The 22,730-nt window shown below is 41.3% G+C and overlaps 2 protein-coding genes across 3 annotated transcripts; one reads left to right on the forward strand and one right to left on the reverse strand.

The window, feature by feature from the left end:
* The first annotated feature begins 230 nt into the window (after nucleotides 1-230).
* drd6b (dopamine receptor D6b) lies at nucleotides 231-2,083 on the forward strand. Its single transcript, XM_068305680.1, has one exon. The coding sequence runs from the start codon at nucleotides 246-248 to the stop codon at nucleotides 1,347-1,349; it is 1,104 nt and encodes a 367-aa protein (XP_068161781.1). The 5' UTR covers nucleotides 231-245; the 3' UTR covers nucleotides 1,350-2,083.
* A 304-nt stretch (nucleotides 2,084-2,387) lies between these two features.
* Nucleotides 2,388-22,649, reverse strand: LOC137588585 (poly [ADP-ribose] polymerase tankyrase-2-like). Of its 2 annotated transcripts, XM_068305736.1 has the most exons (31): nucleotides 22,396-22,649; nucleotides 21,456-21,613; nucleotides 20,585-20,959; nucleotides 20,146-20,261; nucleotides 19,938-20,046; nucleotides 19,323-19,418; nucleotides 18,625-18,661; nucleotides 18,337-18,412; nucleotides 18,098-18,192; nucleotides 17,906-17,972; nucleotides 17,505-17,582; nucleotides 16,220-16,328; nucleotides 15,664-15,785; nucleotides 15,411-15,502; nucleotides 15,247-15,325; nucleotides 14,993-15,164; nucleotides 14,531-14,610; nucleotides 14,288-14,433; nucleotides 13,964-14,129; nucleotides 13,676-13,895; nucleotides 13,433-13,542; nucleotides 11,744-11,932; nucleotides 10,887-11,208; nucleotides 10,397-10,473; nucleotides 8,817-8,937; nucleotides 8,625-8,716; nucleotides 8,276-8,350; nucleotides 8,033-8,138; nucleotides 7,682-7,868; nucleotides 7,421-7,577; nucleotides 2,388-6,442 (listed from the first exon to the last, which is right to left on the reverse strand). In XM_068305736.1, the coding sequence occupies exons 3-31, from the start codon at nucleotides 20,826-20,828 to the stop codon at nucleotides 6,380-6,382; spliced, it is 3,603 nt and encodes a 1,200-aa protein (XP_068161837.1). In that variant the 5' UTR covers nucleotides 20,829-20,959; nucleotides 21,456-21,613; nucleotides 22,396-22,649; the 3' UTR covers nucleotides 2,388-6,379. The 2 variants fall into 2 exon arrangements, with proteins under 2 accessions (XP_068161837.1, XP_068161838.1); XM_068305737.1 differs by lacking the exons at nucleotides 19,323-19,418; nucleotides 19,938-20,046; nucleotides 20,146-20,261; ... (1 more) ...; nucleotides 21,456-21,613; nucleotides 22,396-22,649 and adding an exon at nucleotides 19,170-19,240 and having other exon boundaries at nucleotides 10,878-11,208.
* Between the last annotated feature and the right edge of the window lie 81 nt (nucleotides 22,650-22,730).

The raw sequence follows: 22,730 nt of genomic DNA on the forward strand, positions 1-22,730 counted from the left end.
AGTACGGGGATAATGTGGACCAGCACCATGTGGTCACAGCTGGAGCGGAAAGCCCCGGGTCAGGTGGAGGTGTCAGTCTACGCGCGCTAACCGGCTGCGTCCTGTGCGTCCTGATCGTTTCCACCCTACTGGGTAACACGCTGGTGTGCGCCGCGGTCATCAAATTCCGTCACCTTCGTTCCAAAGTCACAAACTCATTCGTCATCTCTTTAGCGGTGTCCGACCTGTTCGTGGCCGTGCTCGTGATGCCGTGGAGGGCGGTATCCGAAGTCGCTGGCATCTGGCTCTTCGGACGTTTCTGTGACACCTGGGTCGCTTTCGACATCATGTGTTCCACCGCGTCCATTCTCAACCTATGCATAATCAGCATGGATCGATACTGGGCTATCTCCAGTCCGTTTAAGTATGAGCGGAAAATGACGCGCAAGTTTGCTTTCCTGATGATCGGTGTCGCCTGGACTCTTTCCATCCTCATCTCTTTCATTCCCGTGCAGCTCAACTGGCACCGCGCGGATAACTCGACCGCCGACAATCCAGACGATTGCAACGCCAGCCTCAACCGGACTTACGCCATCTCCTCATCCCTCATAAGCTTCTACATTCCCGTTGTGATTATGGTCGGCACTTACACACGCATTTTTCGCATCGCACAAATCCAAATCAGACGGATCTCGTCTTTGGAGAGAGCGGCAGGATCCCGTGCGCAAAATCAACTCCACCGCGCGTCAACGCAAGACGAAAGCTCTTTGAAAACATCTTTCAAAAGAGAAACAAAGGTCTTAAAGACGCTTTCAATCATCATGGGAGTGTTTGTGTTCTGTTGGCTGCCCTTTTTTGTCCTCAATTGCGTGGTGCCTTTCTGCGACATGGACAAACCCGGAGAGCCGCCGTGCGTCAGCGACACTACCTTCAGCATCTTTGTGTGGTTCGGCTGGGCTAATTCATCCCTGAACCCGGTCATTTATGCTTTTAATGCCGATTTCAGGAAGGCCTTCTCTACCATACTTGGCTGTAATAAATACTGCTCCACTTCCACGGTTGAGGCGGTGGACTTTAGCAACGAGCTGGTGTCCTATCACCACGACACCACCATGCAGAAGGAGGCCTGCGCCGTGGCGGGACCCGGGGCGCAGAGACTGATAGGGCCGCCACACACAGGAGGAAATCTGGAGCAGAACTTTGACAACGTTTCTGTCATGTCCGATGATTCGTGCAACCACAACAATCTACTGCTGCCCGCCATGCTGCAGTATGAGTGCCAGGCGGAGATTTCTTTGGACATGTTGCCCTACAGTTCCTCTGGACCCACTGATTGTTGCCTTATTCCAGGTCAAGTCCAGGAGCCGTGAGCATCCCGAAAGGTCAAAGAGTACCAATAAAACCAATAAAGCGACGGTTCTGGAAAAGGAAGACCAACCGGTTCCAAAACGACTTCACTCACCTCATCTCAACCTTTCTCAAAGCTAACAGTTTATTTTGTAGTGAACAGAAAAAAACCTTGAAGATTGAAGGTTTTGTTCTAAATTTAAAAAAAGATCAAGTATTTATTTTATTTTTTTTACCATGGTTTTCATGTGTGAAAGAAAACAAGAAAAAAAAACAATGAAGTTTGAGAAATCAGAGAAATAGTTGACATTTTGGTTAATTGAGTGATCTTTATTTTGACTTTATTTCCTCTTTATCTGATTTAATTCAACTTTATTTCCTTTTTCCTCTATTTATTTATTATTTCCTCTGTATTTCCTCTGTATTAATCTCTCTTTGAGCTACAGATTTATCTGTAGTTTTTCCCCCACACACTGTAAATGTCAGCATATTTTTGAACTGCTGTTTGTGTTCAATATTTGCAAATCAAATGTTGTAGGAAACATCTATTTATATGTTTCTTTATTTATTGACTTAGCTGCTTAGTTGGTTATTTTTTAATGATATATATTATAACCTCATGATCTGCAAGTCATAGACATGTTCAGATAGTCTTTTGTGTCTTCTGGGTTGCTTTATGAATTGTGTTTAGAACTTTTCTCATTGAGTGAAATGCCCAGGAAGTATGGAAATATCAGCCATGAATAAAGTTATATGAGTCCACCAACCAATTAAAGGTCTTTATCTCCTCTACCTCTACCTTCAATACAGTGAAGATACGGACCCTTCACAGGAGATACTGCAAAAACCTGTTAGAATTGTCATTGTGAGTCAATGTGGTTTAAAGTCACTTTTAAGGAAACAAACGCAAAACCAAGCTTCTGATCTTCTGACGCGCGCGCGCGCACACACACACACACACACACACACACAGAAAGAGACAGACAGACAGCGTGAGAGACAGACAGATTTTTTGATTTTGATTTTTAACATCACGTTTATTCATAAAAGTCAAATTATGAAATAATCACGTTGATACAAAATTCAGATTCACGTAAAGAAGATTTTCAATAGTACTGTGTATTTTCTGAACAAAGAAACATCTAACCTTTTTACATTCATCAAGCTAAAAAAGAAAAATATGAAAAAAAAAAACAATAATCCGTTCTCCTCAGTCGTCTCTTCTACATTCATGTCTTTTACTTTTTTCAATCTATAAAACTCTCTGTCTGTAAAAACTGGCTCACCACTTCTTGTTTTACTTTTCATTTAAAAGCTGACGCTATATTGAGGTCAGGAAAAAAAAATTCTACTTTTACCTTCGAACCTTTTGTCTTGCAGGAATTTTTTGATCTTTTGCAAATCAATTTTTCTGAGAGAGAGAGAGAGAGAGAGAGAGTATTCTGGGTTGCTGTATGAATATGTTCTTTGGTGAAACAGGTTGAGTACTGTCATCTTGGCTCGGTCCAGATGGACTGGTCAAAGCTGATTAACATTGAGACTCTTGGCAGACAGACTGAACAGAGGAAGGAAGGAAGGAAGGAAGGAAGGACGAAAGTCACAAAGACAAATGATTTATGTCTTTGCATAAGAAATTAAGATTTCACATTCAGTACCGTTGTGAGATCCCACAGGGAGTTCTCCAACCTGGAGGTAATTAGATGGACTGTATGCACTCCTCTTCTAGTTTAGAAGAGGGAACATCTGAATGTATTCTAGAACAGCTTCCAAAATGTTCACTCGTCTCTTGAGGGATCACGATCCCAGATGCTTCTCCCCTGGCTTGGATGATAATGTAATAAATTTAGGCCTATGCCAACTAATAGTGTATTTGAGTGTTGTGTTGAGGGATTGGAACAACATCTATGAGGATTAATTCAGATGTGACAGAGACATGCTTGTCCACTAACTGAGTTTTATGAACTATATGTATTAATATGGAGGAAGCGCTGCTCCTAACTTTAGGTTGGGACCCAGGAGCAGACTCAGAGGAAACTATAGGTTGACTAAGGATGAACTTGATGAAGAAATGCTGGAGGCAAAAGAAACTGACAGGTAAGGAGAAAGATGAGGAAGCGCTGCAACAGCAGGCAAGGGAAAGGGAATAGTTAGAAAAAAAATTTACTTCCAGGTTTAACTAATCCTTTCTTTCTTCACCCGAACAGTGAAATTCGGCCATTCCCGGGTTTTTTTCCAGTATAGGTGTTTGTCTCCACTGACTGACAGAACTGTCATTTAAAATCTGAAGTGACTTCAGAAACGAAAATAAATTGATGCTCCATCACAATCCCAGCCTCCTACAGATGAAAGATGAGTGCCTGTTAGAATCAGCTCCTGTTTGTTGTTTGATTCATCCCTGGCCGCTGACCCCGCTGCCATGCGACTGCAGCCATGCTTCCCTCCACAAGAGGAACAAAAGCTTCAAACAAACATGTAATTGTCAGCTGGAAATACTGAGGTCACTGCGACACTCACAGAGAATATCTTTGCTCTTCTGTATTTGTCTATTATAGCACAATGTTGCTGATTAGCAATTCTAAGAATGTATTTAATACCAATTATTTAAACAAGTTTAGATCTAACTGCATCTTCACTGAAACTAAATGCAATGTATAATATTATGCAATTATTTTGAATTTAATGCCAATATTTGTTAATTAAATTCAACATAATTTAGTAATCATTTTATGTAAAAAAGTACATTATAGTAATGGGTTTTCAGTTCATTTTTATAATATCAAATCTTTTACAAATCAGATTAATTACAAATTTGTTGGTAATTTTGTGTTTAGAAGACTCAAAATTCTCAGGTGAAAATCTTTTTTCCCATTTATTAATGTCCTTGCTCGTTCAAGCTTAACAGCTTGAAGTTTGAGCATCTATTTGATGCAGCTTTGATTAAATTTGCATCTTGAAGCTGAATCTGTACGTACTAATTTGCCTGATGGACGACTTCCTGGATCACCTCATCAGTCTCATGACATCCACTAGGAACCTTTGGGACAAGTAACCCTTCACTAGAGTAGCAAGAAATATCTTCAACCCCACCAAATATTCCTTAGAATATCGCTGGTGATGCTGAGCTGCAAAAAGGATTTAATGATCTAGTGGTTTCTGCAAACCTGGCTGGAACTTAGCGCTACAGTAAGATGGAAGGATTTAGTCTATAGCAAAGTGCTGAAAAATTTTTGTGAAAGAATTGTTTTTGGGGTTTTTTAAATAAAACCTGAATATGCTGACTTTGTCATTTTCCAAAGGAGATGATTATCTGTCGTCTATACATCCAGCTCATATGCATTTAACCTAGAAGACATGAAAATTGAGACACAGAAAAATATTCAGTTTTTTACTTTAAGATTCTTTTAACAGCATTATGGTTATGTTGAAAGATTGTTCCAAATGCTTCAAGGAATAGATGTAGGATAAATAAAATGAGATTAAGGTGTTGCTTAGAAAAGAAGAGTCAGCATCAAAGTGTGGCCTTTAGAGCATGGAAAATAAATTATAGTGTATCTGTTATTAGAGGCACTGGACCTGAAGGCACAAAGAACTTTCTCCTGATAAAAGCAAGGCCACCACATGATTCCTGTACATCCCTGCCTGACCAGCTAACTTAGACAGAAAAATGCCCAAAACCACCGTCTTACAGAGGTATTTATTTCGTTTTGAAATTTTGAAAGCTTCTTAAAGAAGGTCCTTAAACATTTAGGATAGCACCAGTTTGTTTAATCATTCCGTGAAGTCAGTGAGATGTCCCCTCTGCATTCAGATGCTCGTTTCCTTCGACTGCCAAAATGCTGGTAGTCGGAAAGCTCTTACAGTAAGTACCATGCAGTAGAGTGCACAAAAACGTCCCCATTAGTGCCAGTTAAAGTCACAATACAGATGACAGGAGAACTTACAACAGTAGAACAGTCAGACAAGATTCACATGCATGACATTCAGCATTTGTAATGTTATGCTGTCATTGTAATAACCAATGACAGCCTAACTCGACATTAGAGTATGAAAATGTAAAGCAGGTTTTCTTTGAATTCAAGGTTTGACACTGCAGAGATGGTTTAGCTACATTAGCCATAGTAAAGGCATCACTTAGCAACCTAATAACCAGAACTGGGGTATTAAATGTGTCCATGATGTCAGTTATAAGATTTTTTGGGGGGGGGGGGGGGGCTTTGTAATTTTAACATTTTGAAGAGGGGTATCATTATCTAATCTAATCAATTAGTTTTGTTACACTGCAAAATTCAGTCCAAATGTGTCACTCTCGTCCTCACCGGATGGCGTTGGACGGAAATATTCAGTCAAACTTGTGCTTGGTTTGAGCACGACGACTGTTTTGTTTGGATCACTGAGCAAGACATTTAATTCAGATCTGGATCCAGCAAGCTGGAAAAAACAAACATGTTTGTGTATTTGTACTCATTAAGGCTGACAAAAAAACCCATAGACGAAGACAACACTGCCATCCTCTCTTTTTTCTCCCATATTAGAAAAATAAAAAATCCTCCATTTATACATCTTAATGAAATTAACAAAACAACATCACCTCATTAGAGTGTTGCCAGGCAACACAAAGCATTGTTGCTGAAAAAAATACGTAGACTGAATAAATGTTTGATTTTCAGGTGTTTTCAAAAAGCACCAGTGTGTTTCCTTCCACCAGATTTCAAGCCAACAATGCCTGAACTTTTGGCGGCAGCGGTGTGATGATACTGATCCCCAATGAAAGTGTCGCATCCTGAATCACTGGGTAAGTGCATCAGTAGCACAGGGAGGATATCAGTTTTAACCCCATATTATGATAAAACCCATAGTTAAAGTGCATAAAACACAATATGAAAACAACAAAAAAAAGCATCTGATAAAAACATTCACATTTTGCACATGATATAAAAATTTGTGTGCATGCAGTTAGTAATGTAAAGGCTCAGCCGGTAGAGTAAAATGAGCACTCTTCTGCATTTATTTGCATTTTTCTCCTCCTACACATCTTTCATCATCCTCTACCTCCTCATCCATCTGCAGAATCCTCAGGTTTCATGATCTGATAAGTTATCAGATACTCTGGATAGGCCTGTGTGCAGAGAGAGATGATCACTAACTAAAGACCAGAAATTAGAAGCATTTCTGAAACATGCTCAGACATTTTTCTTCCCGTTTGCAATTTAAAAAAAAAAAAAAAGTACAAAAACTTTTGATGACATAAATGTGATTTCAGCTGGACTATCACAAGCAGAATATGAAATTTCCAAATTAATTTCCAATTTCCTAAAAAATAAAGATGTGATACAGGATGGTTCATTAACAAGCACCTTGTGTTAGTTCTACTATTGTGTGTCTTTTCAGTCCAGCTGTCATCTTTCAAGCAAAGCACTCCATATATTCACACAGTAACAGCACCGCTGATTGCTTGAGGGGACATCTATTTATGCTGGATTTGAAAGTACCACTTGAGAACAGCTATTTGGTTCCGGAGAAGGCAACGCACCTTCATCTTAGTGCAGGCTGCAGCCTCTGCTCATGCAGCTACCATTAAATATAAGGGACCACTCTGGAACTGAAGCTAACCTAACAACAGCTTAAGAAAAGAATAAAGCTTTAGAAGAATCACTTATATCACTATCGTTCATGTACTATAAAACTCTTTTTGCTTGTGCTTCATCACCAGTAAGACGCTTTCGATGACACTTGTACACAAATGTAAACGCCGTCAAATAAGACAGTGGTTTCTCAACTAGAAGATGTTTTGCCTCAAGCATCTTTAGCCATAAAAACCTCTCAGTGTTTACATGACAATATATTCCTGAATAAAATAGAAAACACATATTAGTGAGATGGAGACCAGCAGTAAGACATGAGAAAATAAAAATGACACAGCTGGGCATTCATCACTCTGCATGAATTACATAAAAATGAATTGAATAGAAAACAATGGAATGGAATGAATGGAAACAAGCAAAAGTAACCCAAAATCCTTCTTGTCCTTGGGATGGATAAAAGAAAGTATCTTCATGTTTAAAGACACAAGACTTGTATCAGAAATCTTACTGACCTGCTCTCCTCTGTAGATGACATACTCGGCCAGAGCGAGGCCGTTGATACTCGGCCTGCCGGTGATAGAGTGGTGACCCGGTGGAGAGTGAGCCATCTTCATGGCACTAAACTGTAGGAATGACTTCCCCAGAGTCACCCGGCAGAACAACAGGTGCCTAGAGGAGCCAAACAAGATGAACAGTTTAAAAGAATTAAACAAAAAACAGAAAACTAACAGGAAGAACAGATTTGTCCTGAGTTTGCCTTAAGTAACCTCCACCTGTGGCAGATGTAGCAGGAGCGGTCTTTGTGGAGCGGGCAGCCCGTTCCTCCTCCAATCCCATAAACGTACTGGTTGCTCTTTGATGAGTTCTCTGCGAAGTAGATCCCAGCACCAAACATTCCACCAATGTAGGCGTGACGCTCGTCAAAACCTTTATGAATGATGGCGTTGACAAACGGGGAGCCTGGAAGCAAAAGAAATTTAAAAAAAAACAAAATTAATACAAAATAATACAAACAAAAGGGAAGGGAACTGAAATGATTATCCCTGCCTTTGTGTTCCACCACATAACTATCCTCCCCATGTTTTCTCCAGGCTGTCGCAATCGATCATAATTCAAATACTGACCGTGGAAGAGCATGCGTTCATTGGAGTGGTTGTGGTTTTCCTCTGAAACTTCATTCCGGCGGTGTGTGTACCTCTCCCACAGCTTCTTGTTGCAGACTTTCTGGATCTGGAACAAAAAAACAACAACAAAAATTAGGTCAGATAAGGTCAACAAAGTTCAGGAAAAAATTAATAAATAAATACAATATGACAGTTTAACTGGAATCTGTACCACGTCTATGCATCCTGTACAACCTGTGTTACCTTGACCAGTGTGTATCCACTGAAGACTCCTCCAGCATGGCCGCCGTCTCGGTGCTCCCTGATCGTGCACTGCATCTGGTCACAAACAGGATTGTAATACTTTTTTTTTTTTAATTCATTTTTAGTTTTTTATTTTATATACTATATTCATCCTCGAAGGGAATTTAGATAGTTGCACACTCTTTCACACTGTACGTTTAACTTATTCATGCTAACAGGATTGTCTTCACCACATTCCAGCAGCGCTTCTTCCTCTCCTTCATATTAGTTGGAGGTCGGCGACTACAGCCGGGGAAAAGTTGTCAGTGTTTTGTCACACCATTATACTTCCGTTAATTTAAGCCCTTACCTCCTCCTCCACGGACAGGAACTCCTTGTCATCGGCTGCAAGGTCCATCAATATTGTCCCACTGTTGGTCGTGTTCAGGTAGGGGTTCAGACCTGGCAACCACACAAACGCAGTGTGTTGTTTTAGAAACATCTGTTTCCTATTTGATGTAAAATAAAAATGTCCAAAACTGAAGCATGTAAGAGTCCTCACTCGGAGGCCCGCTGACGAGCCTCTCCACTCCTTTGATGATTTTGTGTCTGTGTCCATAAGCACTGACGCCGATCTCCTTCAGCTCGCGGTGACCCATCTCCACCAGCACATCCAGGGTGATCTGCCAAAGCACAGTTTAAACATGACCATGACATGTTCTTCAACATCTACATCACCTGCTGAATATCAGCAGTAAAAATGCAAGAATGTTTTCCACTTTGTTATCCACATACATCTTCCTACAAATGTTAGCAGCGCATCAAATGAGCCACATTGCTCAGAGGGACACACTTCTTGTTTCTCATTTTGTTTTTGCCCTCAGGAAAAATGCTTCTGTGTTCTTGCACACAATAAATAGTTTTGTCTCAATTGTGACTTTATTTTGTTTTATCAAAATTTAAAACAAATGTCCTCATATGTCGATATTTATCTCTGACATTACATATGTAAAAAGCAGTGACAAGCAGTGAGGTTCACGGCTGTTGAGGCACTGATCTAATTGTAATCAGATTTACAAGCAAATGAACCTACATTGTAGCTTATTCACCATTTAATTAGCAACAGTGGGTTATGTTTAAAGTCTCATGGTAGAATTATTTACACATACAAACTAACACAAATAAGCACATTTAATTAAAGTTATGTTGTTACCTACATGTTCGTTTATATGTTATGTTTACTTATAAATTAAGTCCACGCGCAGCTCCTTCTGAACAAAAGCATCAAAAAAAATTTCAGTTTAGATATGCAATCCTCCATTTTTATCGTAAGGCAAGGCGAGCAGAAAAAAACAAATGAATGGCTGCATTTGACTTTCTGACTTTAGATTGAAGCTTTCTGTCACTTATTCTGCAGTCGAGTAGTCCCAAGAAGAATCCCTGGGATCACCAGCGCCCCCTACCATAAGGCAGGAAAACTGCGTGCCTCACTTAGTGCATCTTCCCAGCCGTTTTAGGATCGCTCAACTCAAGAAAGAACATTTTAATAGCGACACATAGAGAGATAGTATTACGGTCTCACTGTTTAGCTACCAGCACAGCTCGCCAAGTCATTGCGCAATCCATGATGAGGCTGCTGCCTCACAGCAGGTCTCCTCAGTATTTAACCGTTAAATGTGAAACTTCAGCAATTTTGAGTAAAAATAAACTAAAATTGATGACATTAAATGGAAAATAATTTTATGATACACGTCACTGGATAAATATAACCGTTTAATTTATTTCTTCCATTTTCCTTTTTTTTTCTTTCATGATGGCAGGTGAGGCTGTGCCTCCCCTGACCGCACATTACTGGTAAAAAGATAACTCTTTGTTTTTACACTCATCAGGTCCCAAACAGCCCAAATAGCAAAGAAAAAAATAAAAAAGCATGCCATGCAAGAGTTAGAAGGTTTACATTTTTTCATTAGAGTTGAAGCTCAGTTACTATGGCAACTTCTGAAAAAACAAATGTGGTCTGGTTAGCCATAATTTGTCTATTAGTCTGGGTCAGTTTGGAAGAACTGCTGTCAATCCATCACCACTTAAGAGGAAGTGCACCAGCCAGGGGTGCTGGACGTCTCCAGGAATACTGGATCTCACCTGCTCTCTGTCAAAGGTCTCCAGGAGATGGTCCAGCCCAAGGTTCTTTAAAAACTGAAGAATGCTGAGCTCAGCTTCTACACAAACACAAACACACAAAACACAGGAAGTTACCACTCTATTTACATCCTCTCATATTTGAATTTGCTGAGGTGACTCGGGCATCTGTTTTGGATGCCTCTTGGTCACCTCCATGGGGAGGTGTACAGGCATGTTTTATTGGGAGGATGCCTCATGGAAGACCTCAGACACGCTGGAGACACTATATCCGTCGGCTGGCCTGGGAACGCATCTGTATTCCACCGGAAGAGCTAGAGGTGGTGTCTTTTTTTTGTATCATGAAAGATTTTATTTGCCTGAACTTGAAAGAAGAACAGTCTCATATCAGAATCCATCCATGGGAATTAATTTATGGTAAAATAAAAAAAGTAATGAAGTAGTTATTTGTTTTCAGAGAGTCTTTCTGTTTTTTTATGTTCACCATTCTGACCTTCCTCTTTCTTTTCAGCACCCAGTGAGACTTGGGTCGCTGACACAACCGTTGACGCCTCAGCAAAACCAGATAACGATGAAGACGATGCCAGCAGTGAAGATGAGGAGTTTGAAGCACTGGATGCAATGGTAGCGTTGCACTTGGTTGTAGAGGCCTTTGCGGCATCAAGAACAGAAGAGGAGGAAGAGAGAAGTGGGGGAACCATGGCAACGGGAGGACTGGAACGTGACACCACCATGTTGATGACCTGAGGTTTATAACAGCTGGGTAGAGCGGAGGGGGGCATTGCAGCTGTTAGCAAAGCATGAACATCATCTGCCTGCAGAAGGAGAGGGGGAAGAGGAAAACAGTTGGATGAGATGAAGTTAGGTGGAAGTGAGTGTAAAGGAAAGGAACAAGGAGAAAAAAACAGTGGATGAGGTAAAGGACAGAAGGATGAAGACATGGAAGCAGAATGGGACAAAGATGATGAGGTGAATGAGGAGAACGAGAGATTAATGAGGGGACAGACAAAATAAGTTCCTCTACTTGGAGGAAAGAAAAGGATAAAAGGATAGAGGAGTGAAAGAAGAAGAAGAGAAGGAAGAGGAAATGGCCTAGTTGACATAAAGAACACAAAGAAACTTGTAAAGAGAAATGAGAAAATGAAAAAAAATGCAGAATAGGTGGAGAACATGGAAGCAAAAGAAGATTAAAATAAGAAAGACGCAAAAATAAGAAGGTGAAATGGAAGGTGAAATTAAAAAATTAAAAGGTGAGAGAGAAGAGGGGGAAGAAAAATCTAGATGATCAATAAGAAACAGTTTGATGTTTATTTATTGTGGACTGTCCAGTTAAGTCCATGTAAGACGAACCATGACCAGGTCAAGCGCAGATTGCCCCTCCTGGTTTCTGAGGCTGGGATCTGCACCATGGGCCAAAAGCAGGGTGCACAGCTGCGTCCGTCCTTTCTGAGCGGCCTCGTGCAGCGGCGTGTACGCCCACTTATCCGTGGCGTTGACTGAGGCGTTGAACTTGATGAGCAGTGCGGCTACGTCTACATGCTGAAAGATCAAGACATTTACTCTTGTTTCAATCAACTTCCTACCTGAACACAAACGTCTGCGGACCTGTGGGTCAGAAAAAAATACAAAACACGGCCTGAAACGCGAGGAATAATGGAAAGACGGGGATGAGCTGAGTTACAGGGGTGAAGGTGCCGAGGGGAAGGAGAGGGAGCGAGGGATGAACGGTGAATAATGGAGTTCTAATCAGCTGATATGACGAGATAAGACGCTTGAAGAGCTCTGTACACACACACACACACACACACACACACACACACACACACGCACACACGCACACACACACACACACAAATAGGTCATTTCATTCCTCATCACTGGTGGGTATGCTTGTGTCCACTTTCTGTCTCTTCAATCAGCGACTCATTATTCAAAGGACACTGCAACTTTGTGTGTGTGTGTGTTTGTTCGTGTGTGTATGTGCATGTATGGGGGGGTGTAAAGAGAGAATAAGGGGTGGGTATGTTTGACTGAATTAATCAAGGGGAAATTCTCTCCAGACTAGAGCTGTCATACTGAATCAAACAGTGTTGGTAGAGTTGACGTTAATCGTGCTCTCAGTACTGAGGAGCTCCTTGTTTTTACATGGCCTGCACGGGTATCAACAGGGAACTATTGCACCATTGAAAACAAAACGCAGTAAAGCACTTACAGAGCCATGGGTAAATGACTCCACACTCATGCAGACATGATGAGACCAAGTGGGTAAAAGACTCCACGTCTCGTTAAACTCCACGTCTTCATCGAAATTCTTCAACAGCATCTTATGGGCTATCAGGATGCCGTTAAGACAGCAAAAATGGAATGCATGTCTAACCTTGACTAATAAAACAGCAGCAAGCCTCAGCTTCTGTTCAACACCTTGGACTCTTTTGAATCCTCTTGAATTATTAAAAAAAAAATCTTGACCCATCAGTTCTATCAAACTAATCTCAGAGAAAGTGTTTTTTTCTTCAGTTTAGGGTTAGGGTTAATGTAGGCTGATAGAAATTCTTGGTTCAAATATAATTTCAACCTGTACTGTATTTTGGTAAACTTTGAGTTGAACACTTCAGGAACAATGTGTTGCAGGCAACGTGATAATAAAATGCTGCAGCAAACAGAATCATCCAGCCGAATTTATCACAAAGACCCTAAGACCTGAGTTTCATTTGCCTTAATCATATTCCTGAGGGACACCAGCTAGACTCTCCCTCCCCTCCAAACCACACGGGCTCCCCTCTGTGGTTAATAGCGCCCACTGCCACGTAGGTGAGCATAACGCACATCACGGTGTAAAAATTTATGTCAAAGTTTTGGTCTCACAAACTATGATCGAAATGGTTGACATTCAAAGACTGGTGTTGAGACCTTACAAGGTTTCTGAAGGTATTAGCCACCAAAAGGAGTAAGTGTTGCCATGGTGACTCAACTGGATTGAAAAATGAAAGAAATGTATCTATTAGCCACGCTAATACATACAGTACTTCTCATCCTCACCCCGTAGGAGGCAGCATTGTGTAGAGGAAGTAGTCCTCCTTTATCCTGGGAGTTGACCTCAGCTCCATGCCGCAGCAAGTACTCTGCGACCTCCAGGTTATTATAACCTGCTGTAAAAAACACACACACGTAAACACATTCATGCAGAAAAGTCTGAATACTGTGCTCACTTTGGTTTGATCTTGGTTGAGTTTTGGTGGAGGTTGAGGCATGTGGGGATGTTTCAGTTGTGTGTTTCTGTACCAGCCAGGTGTAACGGTGTGGACTGTCTCCCCTGGGTGTCTCTACAGTTGACATTGTCACGCGTGCAGAGTTTCTTCACTCGAACCAAGCAGCCTTTCTTGGCAGCGTCCAGCAGGGCGGCGTCACCACTCAGAAGGTCGTGTAGGTCCATGTCGGTAGCTTTCACCAGATCCAGAGGGGTGCTGCCATCCCGGTTCTTCTGGGTTGGGTCAGCACCGTGCTGCAGACAACACAAAGCACTAAATTATGGAACTTCCACAGGTTGTGTGTGTGTGTGTGTGTGTGTACCTGCAGCAGGAGTTTACAAATGTCGTATTTGCCCTTGGTGGCAGCTTCATGCAGTGGAGTGAATTTCCAGAGGTCGGCCACGTTAACCGTAGCACCGTGACGAACCAACAACTCTGTCACCTCATAGTGACCATATGAACAGGCGTTATGGAGAGGGACCAGACCTCTGAGACGGAGAGACATCTTTAGGCATTGAGTATTATTCTGCATAAACTTTAAAGGGTTGTTCTGTTTAAAAAGTTGTGTCTCCATTTTTCAAACTTTAATATTAAGTGAAAATTTAACTTGATCAAAAAGAAATAACGGGAAGGAACATTTCCTCACCCTTTATCCTTGGCATGTACATCTCCTCCATGCTGCAGCAGGAACTGGACGACAGCCAGCCGGTTATAACCGGCTGCAAAGTGCAGAGGTGTCGACTGTCGACCCTCCACATCCCTGCAGTTCACGTTCTGCATCGTGCACAACTTCTACACAAGTGGACGAAGACATAAAATCCTGTCTTCTTCTAGTAAGCAGAGTGGATTCCAATATGCCTGTAACACCTCCTGGAGAGGGTTTTCCTACCTTGACAGTTTCCAGATCTCCTGTTTTTGAGGCTTCAAGCAGCCATCCATCAACTTCACTGTTTCCAAGCAAAACCCCTTCTACGGTTATATGACCACAAAATAATAAACACAGCCCAGTTAAACCAAATAGATAGATAGATAGATAGATAGATAGATAGATAGATAGATAGATAGATAGATAGATAGATAGATAGATAGATAGATAGATAGATAGATAGATAGATAGATAGATAGATAGATAGATAGATAGATAGATAGATAGATAGATAGATAGATAGATAGATAGATAGATAGATAGATAGATACTTTATTAATCCCGGAGGAAATTGCATATATCCTATATTACATATATTACATATAAATGGCAGCAAATAAACATGGATTCCTCTTTAGCCCCAACAACCTGGCAATAAATGATTTAGGAAATTAATGGGAATCTAAAATCCCATCAGCAGCCCACCTTGTAGTATCTCCTGCACGCTTTGGTTGCCCAGTTGTGAAGGTGAGAGTCCCTGCAGTGATGTGATCAGCGGGTCACAACCAGCATTGAGCAGCAGCCTACAAGTATGCAGGTGGCCGCGTCGAGCGGCTCGATGCAGCGCCGTCTGTCCGAGGTGATCCACGGCATTCACCTAGAAGAATATCAGTAGAAGTTTTGAAGGCAAAGGGAAAAGATTAGCAACATTTAGTTGTTCTCAAACTCCCCTCGCTGACCTTGGCTTGATGTTTGACCAGCACCTCGATGATGTCAGTGTGGGCTTTCTCTGAAGCCAGGTGGAGAGGGGTCATCAGGCTGGGGGAACACAAAAAAGGTGACAGTAGTTTAAGCTGTTCTTTGTAGAGATGCTGTGTGTTTGTTAAAGTTTCTCAGAACTCACTCTTTCGTTTTTTCGTTGACGTCGGCTCCTTTCCTCAGTAGAAGTTCACACACTTGTTTCCTCCTCAGGTAAGGAGAGGCAGATGCACAATGCTGAGGTATGTGAATACATGCATTTATTTTTCACAGGGGGAGATGGATTTTACTTTATAAGTTTAGAATTGAGCATTACTTCACGTGAGTAATATCCTAACATGTCGCTTTAATGTCCAGCACAGGATATCTTTCTATCTTTCCTTGGGGGTAACTCTCACCAGCGCCGACTCCAAAGTGTGCGGGTGTTTGAAGTTGATGGTCTCTGAGCTCAGATGCCTCTTGACTTTCACCATGTCGGCCTCCCTGGCTGCATGCAGAAGGCTGTGACCTCTGAACTCATCTACCACCAAGATCCAACAAGATTAGAAACACAATGTTAACAGATATATTTAAAAGCTCAACTGCCATCCAAATAAAACCACATTTTTAACATGTAGTTAAAGGAAATTCTTAAAGAGAGTTTGCATTTCAAACTGTAAAAATCAGAATTTATTTTTAACATGTGGATGAAGGAGGCCTAAAGTGTCAGATTGAAACTTTAAGTAAAAGTTAGGCCACGACAGCTGATATTACATGATATAAGAACACAGAATTTTATTGTAGGGGAACTCAGGAGGTAATATGGTCCAAGTATGTTTGATCAAAGCACTGAATCCCTGTTTGATCCACAGGTGAGGGCTACCCACTGCTCCACAGGACTGGATCACATGCAGAGAATGAATTTCCCTCCATTGGATAAATAAAGTGTGTGAAGTAAACATAGACAGGACTTACAGGCAAGTCGTTCTTTCAGCTGCAAAGTGGGTGCGAGGTCAATGGAGGTTTTATTATGACAGTTGAGGAAGGTGGGGTCGGCTCCAAAGCTCAGCAGGAGGGAACACACCTGAACACAAACCAGTACAGTAAGCATTTAGTTTCCAAAGGGGAAGTTGTTTTTAGGATGGTCTTTGTTTTTGTTTTGTTTGTTTTTTTGCTTTGACTGCATGATCACAGCAACGCAACATGATATCTGACTGTGGATGCAGATGATATACACGCATGCACATGAGTCGTACACACACTACCACATCCTTTTACACTGCATGAGCCCTAAAGCTGGGATCTGAATGAAATGTTTTCATAGCAGTACAATATGACTCCTGTTGTCTAAACCAAACTATTTCAGTGACATGCAGTACTTTGAGAGAAAATGTATGAATAATCACCAAAAAAACTGTTGAAATCTTTCATAATATTAAATTAACTATGGTATAAAACTGAGTGAAAAAAAGGAAATCAGGCAGGAATTGCTGAAAATTTAACAATCCACGGCTTCTTTCCCTCCTGTTTGACCTCTTCCTCCTCCTCCTGCTTTTTCTCTTTCTTGATTGTTTCTACCTGTGTCTCCTTTTTCTTACACCACCTGTGACTCAATGGCCCTCAGTCAGTAAAGATCACATAACAGCTTTCCCAGAAAAGTCCCTTCTTTGCAGTGAATGTAGTTTTAAATTGAGCATCAGGGTCTATGACATGCAACAGAAACATCTAGCAGCACAGGCAGAGACAGGGTTAACATGACAAAAAAAAAAAAAAGGTCCCCAAGCTTTAGGGCTGATGTCCTAATTTGATCGGATGATAAGAATAAGCTGTAATCAAAACATATTCTGTGTCGATGTTTGTCTTTGAGTTTACTGTTCTGGGGATGTTTCTGGTTTAAAACGCCGTTCACCTGTAGACTGCGTTCATCTGTAGACTGTGTGAATGGTTTGAATGGGCTGAAAGAATGAGGTCAGCTGCTACATGCTGTTTTTCTAAAATATTCCTGTTTGTGTCACATGCATAAAATTTCATCAAAATGTCACAGCTCTTGAATTATTACAGATGTTCTATACGGCGGTATCATATAAGAGGCAGAACAAAACAAAAATCCGATGAACTTCAAATGTTTATCATAAAAGTCATGTGCTGCATGTCGATATAGCATCAATAAATCATTTCCTTCAGGACAGGCAATAGTTCACATTACTGGTTACAGAGCTACCAAAGGTGAACTGGGGGTTAGGGAGGCTTTGTACTGTACCTCAGCTCGGTTCTTGGAGGCAGCTTCATGCAGAGGGGTGAACTGCCACAGGTCAATGGCATTAACACAGGCTCCATGCTGAACACAGGTTAAGAATCCATTAGTCAAAAGGCAGGAAACCCAACTCAGGATACGAAACTCAGAGTTTTTGGGGTTTTTTTGTATTTGTCTACACTGTTCAAAGTCACAGGAAGCTGCAGCGTGTTTGCCAAGAGGGTTACCGAATGAGGCCAAAAACCTTCCAGTAAATTATTGTATGCAACTAAAAAAAAACAACCAAAAAAAGCCTGACTTCAGGTCATGTGTTTAAATATGAATAGGGTGTCAAATTACACTGTGAAGAAACTGAACTCATACGATGACGGAAGTGCAAATATATTTGAAGAATGACCTAAATTTACCTTAAGCAGCAACTCAGTGACCTCAAAGTGCCCGTATGAGCAGGCGTTGTGAAGAGGAACTAGATCCCTACGACACAGGATGGAATAATGGTTCTGATATCACTACCAGTACAACAGCAACTGAAGGTATTTCTGGTTGGAAGCTGTAACACACACACACACACACACACACACACACACACACTATTTTACCCCTTGTCTTTAGCGTGCACGTCACCACCGTACTGCAGTAACAGTCGGACGGTCTTGACACGGTTGTATCCTGCTGCCAGGTGTAACGGCGTGGACTGAAACGACAAGCCAACAGCCAGCGGAGCCAATCTATGATACCTTTTAACGGCAACTCAATCATCAGCCTAAATCTGGTCAAAGACTTGAAAACTGGAGCTGAACCTCAGTTCAAAATGTTGAAAGAAATGACTTTCAGATACCTTTCGGCCATCGTTGGCGTGACAGTTGACATTGACAGGCGTCAGCAGAGCCATCAGCTTCTCCTCATGACCGCTTCTGTTGTGACACGATCATCATGTTGGACCACCAACCACAAGTGGACTTTCATAATTCCATGTAAGGCTAGTTATTTTTTTACCACATTACATTTTTCAAAGAATACAAGAAAGTAAAAAGTTGGAACAATTAATTTTTTAAAATAAATAAAATATTGTTGACTTAAATGGACTAACACTTAACTCTGACATCTCACCACTCCTTGAACATACCTTGCACTTTCCAGTAGCTCATCCTTCCTGTATTCACCTGAAAAAACAGCAAACACACACACACACACACGCACGCACGCACGCACGCACGCACACACACACACACACACACACACACACACATAAAATCACTTTTAAAGTTGGTGGCTAAGCTAATTTGTTTAGGTTCTCAACTTCTCAATAGGACACAATAACATAAAATGCTACTACGCTTCCTGCACTCAATTTAATATTCTATGAATATGAAAATAACCAGTTTTGATTTCCTGAACAATGTCTTTAGAACACAGTTGTCAAAGTTTGTCTATTTATGTGTGTCTTTTCCCTGAGTTATAGTACCAGTTGCAAACAAGGACTAAAAATGACATGTTGGACAGAGACCTGGCCCCTCTGTGTGCACCAGTTCTTGTCAGATGACTTCTCTTATGCTTTTATCAAAGGAGTTAAAAAGATGTGAGTGAGAAACACTAAATTGAGTTCAAAATGTTGGCGTAGATTCAAATAGATCTCCTGCTAATGTCTCAGAGCCAGATATAAGAGCACACCTTTAGAGGGTTTTATGAAGTCTCTGCCTCAACGGGTCAGAACTGCTTTGGCAGCAACAAAGGAAATCTGTGGGATTATGAGGAGGTAATGCTTTTTAGAGCAAACACAACTTGAGCTAGCAGGTTTGTCTGGTTCAAAAGGTCACTCCTCACCTGTCAGCACCGCTTTGGCAGAAGGTTCTGCCAAATCCAGAGCCGTTCGACCGTCTGTGTTCCTAATGGTTGGCTCAGCACCATGCTGCAGCAACACTACACATACACACAGACACAGACACAGACACAGACACAGACACAGACACACACACACACACACACACACACACACACACACACACACACACACACACACACACACACACACACACACACACACACACACACACACAGAAAGCATTGGTTTTCTCCCAAGACATGGGAAAAAAAGAAAAGAAAAGATTTTGGAATTTGTGCCAGTTTAATAATATCTTGCAAAAAAAACCCAGACATTAAAATGATATTAAATTGATATAATTGATTTACTTGATATTAAACTATATTAAAAAATATGGATACTTGTAATTTCATCTATTCTCCTGGTATGAACAAAAATTGAAAATACAGATGACAATTTTATATCGTTTTATAAGTTTTGAGATTTAGCTCATCAAATTCACTAAAACTAAGGGCTTTCCTCTGCAATTGTATTTTGTCTTAATGAAGTTAACATCATTTCAGGTATTTGTCTTAGGTTATCTTAAGGATATTCTAAGAGTTTAAACATGTATGTACCTATACACACGTCAATTTTGCCCTTGATAGCTGCTTCATGAAGTGGAGTGTAGTTCCAGTTGTCTCTAGTGTTGGCGTCTGCCCCATGTCGAAGCAACAGTCTCACCACCTATAACAGAAAACAACACGGTAAAAGTCTTTAAGGATTGTAAAAAATGTATACATACAGTAAATTCTTCAGATGAAAGTTATAGATGGGACAGTATACGTCAGCATGGCCGAAGGAACAGGCGTTGTGGAGGGATACCAGGCCTCCATCGTCCCTGGCGTGGACGTCAGCTCCATTCTGGAGGAGGAAGGCTACCACATCTTTACGACCAAAACCTGAAGACAAGGAGTTAATTCTCAACGCTCACAATAAATCAAATATAGGGTTACAGACTTTGCCTTTGACTGATTTTAATTTACAATCAATTTTGAGTTTTGGGCTGTGTGTAAGACAACCAAATGGTGTGATGTGTCACTCATAGCTTTGTGTCACAGGAAAAGAGCTGTGAGACTCTGTTGTAAAGTGGAAAGGGTTAATAATTTAGCATATGATGAAAGTTTATGACGTCAACCGGAAACAACCACATTTTATACCAAATGATTCTTTGTATTTTGTCTAATAAATATTATACACAGATTGAAGGTGATGCATGTCTCACCTGCAGCGAAGTGCAGCGGCGTGGACCTCCTTCCTGCCGTGTCGCGGCTATTCACATTCTCAGAGGACACCAACTTATGCACTCGCTCCAGGTCTCCGCTCCGGCAGGCATCAAACAGCTCCCTGTTGGCCTCGCCAATCCCAAACCCCACGCTGGGCTCCAACATGTCTACCACCACGGGCCCCGGGGACACGGCTCCACCCCCAAAACCAGACACACCTGAACATCTCCGTCCAGATGACATGGGCGATGGTGAAAATTGGTGAAAATTGCGATGTGGAGTTCCAGATAGTTTGGAGTGGGTGCAACAGGCAGCAGCAGAACCCCAGAAACCTTCATCTACTGAGGCCCTACAGGATGAGAAACCCAGGCACCCTGCAGAGACCAGGGACATGGAATCAAAGAAAAATCACCAGGATGGACTTAAGCAGCAAATCAAACAACCATATACTGTATTTCAAAATGTCTAAATAATTTGCTGTTTGTGTAAATTATTTCATTTGAATTAGCTTTCCCTTTTTTTTTTTTTAATTGTACTTGCAACTTGAAACTTCAAGATTAAGAACCATTCAACGTTTGGAAAAAAAAAGTTTATTTGAAATAAAAGGTATTTACAAAATCAAGCAACATTATATGACCACTGTGAACGTCACAACCGTGAACATCACAGAAGTATTCCTGGAATATTCTTAGAATATAGTAGTTCGATTACACAGGAGGTAAAGAAACGACACGGCGATGAGAAAAAAAACGTAATATTATGAGGTTATCGACAGAAAACTGTCGAATCTAAAATAACTATAACGATTATGAAAAAAAATCATAATTCATTAATGGCCCAACAATAACAAAGTGCCGTGAATAAACTCACCGTGAGCGGTTCCAGCGTCGTTACAGAGATATTACAGGTTTATCATGGCTGGTCATTGGCCGTCGGTGAATCTCCGCCTGGCAGGCTGACGGATCCTGGTCCTCCATCCTCCTCCTCCATCCTCCTCCTCCTCCTCCTGCGCCCCGAGGATGGTTAGCCTTATCCGGATGTAGTGATTGACAAAACGAGGTGAAGGAATTTTAACAGCGATGTGATGAACCTGCTGACTAGGTGAGGGAGGAGGACGAACGGACGGAACAGCCGACCCACCCACAAAAAAAACAAACAAACAGAGGGCAGCTTCATTTTCTACCCGACTCCGTCCAAGCGGGTGGCGCTGCAGACCAACTCAATGTTTACAGCTTCAGACTGCTTCACAGTTCTTACGATAAATTCAGGTTTATCTTTTCTTCTATCGACATGCCTGAATAAATGTAGTGAGATGAAACAATTTGTAGTTTCAAGTGTATTTTATCTATCTATCTATCTATCTATCTATCTATCTATCTATCTATCTATCTATCTATCTATCTATCTATCTATCTATCTATCTATCTATCTATCTATCTACTTACCATCATTATTTAAGTGTTGTTTTCCCCGGAATCACTTAAGAGTAAAAATCTTTTTTATTCGTCTTGAATGAATTTATCTCAGCGTGTTTATCTTAGAAATTGAAGACCCGCTCCTCCAGTGTGAGTTACGAAAAAATAGAAATCAAGCGCACCCTGAAGCTGCGGGCTCTGCAGAGTATTACTCTATCTATCGTGCAGCAGGAAGCGCTATGTTTTACATACACACACACACACACACACACACACACACACACACACACACACACACACTAGAGACTCCAGCACGCCGTCAGTGCACCACGAAAGATAAACAATCACGCACGCCCACGCTCACACCTACAGGCAATTTTTATCGATCAATTCACCTGAAATGCATGTTTTTAGGAGGTGGGAGGAAGCCGGAGAACCCACGCAGACACGGGGGGAACACGCAAACTCCGCACAAAACAGGACTCGATTTGGGAACCTCCTGGCTGTGAGGCAACAGCCGGCCGCCCCTGATATTTAAGTTGATTTAAAAATGAATGACGATAGTACATATCAATGTAAATACTTTTTGAGAGCCAACATGTTGATACATAAATTTACCCAGCGAGCAGAGTTGTGGTCAGAGGGTAAATTCCAGCTGTACCCCGTTGGTGCAGTGACCTGTGATCACCACTGAGAGTCAGCAGCCTGTCACTCTGTTCAACATCTGATC

Source organism: Antennarius striatus, chromosome 21 (genome assembly GCF_040054535.1).
Source record: "Antennarius striatus isolate MH-2024 chromosome 21, ASM4005453v1, whole genome shotgun sequence".
In the NCBI taxonomy this organism is placed as follows: domain Eukaryota; kingdom Metazoa; phylum Chordata; class Actinopteri; order Lophiiformes; family Antennariidae; genus Antennarius; species Antennarius striatus.

Bases quoted from the DNA above. Each gene is read 5' to 3' on its own strand.
- drd6b (XM_068305680.1), top strand. From the start codon at position 246: ATGCCGTGGAGGGCGGTATCCGAAGTCGCTGGCATCTGGCTCTTCGGA.
- LOC137588585 (XM_068305736.1), bottom strand. From the start codon at position 20,828: ATGTCATCTGGACGGAGATGTTCAGGTGTGTCTGGTTTTGGGGGTGGA. The intron at 18,193-18,336 runs GTATCTGAAAGT...TTGTCGTTTCAG, and splicing joins ACGCCAACGATGGCCGAAAG to TCCACGCCGTTACACCTGGC. The intron at 7,578-7,681 runs GTGGAGGTTACT...TGGCTCCTCTAG, and splicing joins TCCTGCTACATCTGCCACAG to GCACCTGTTGTTCTGCCGGG.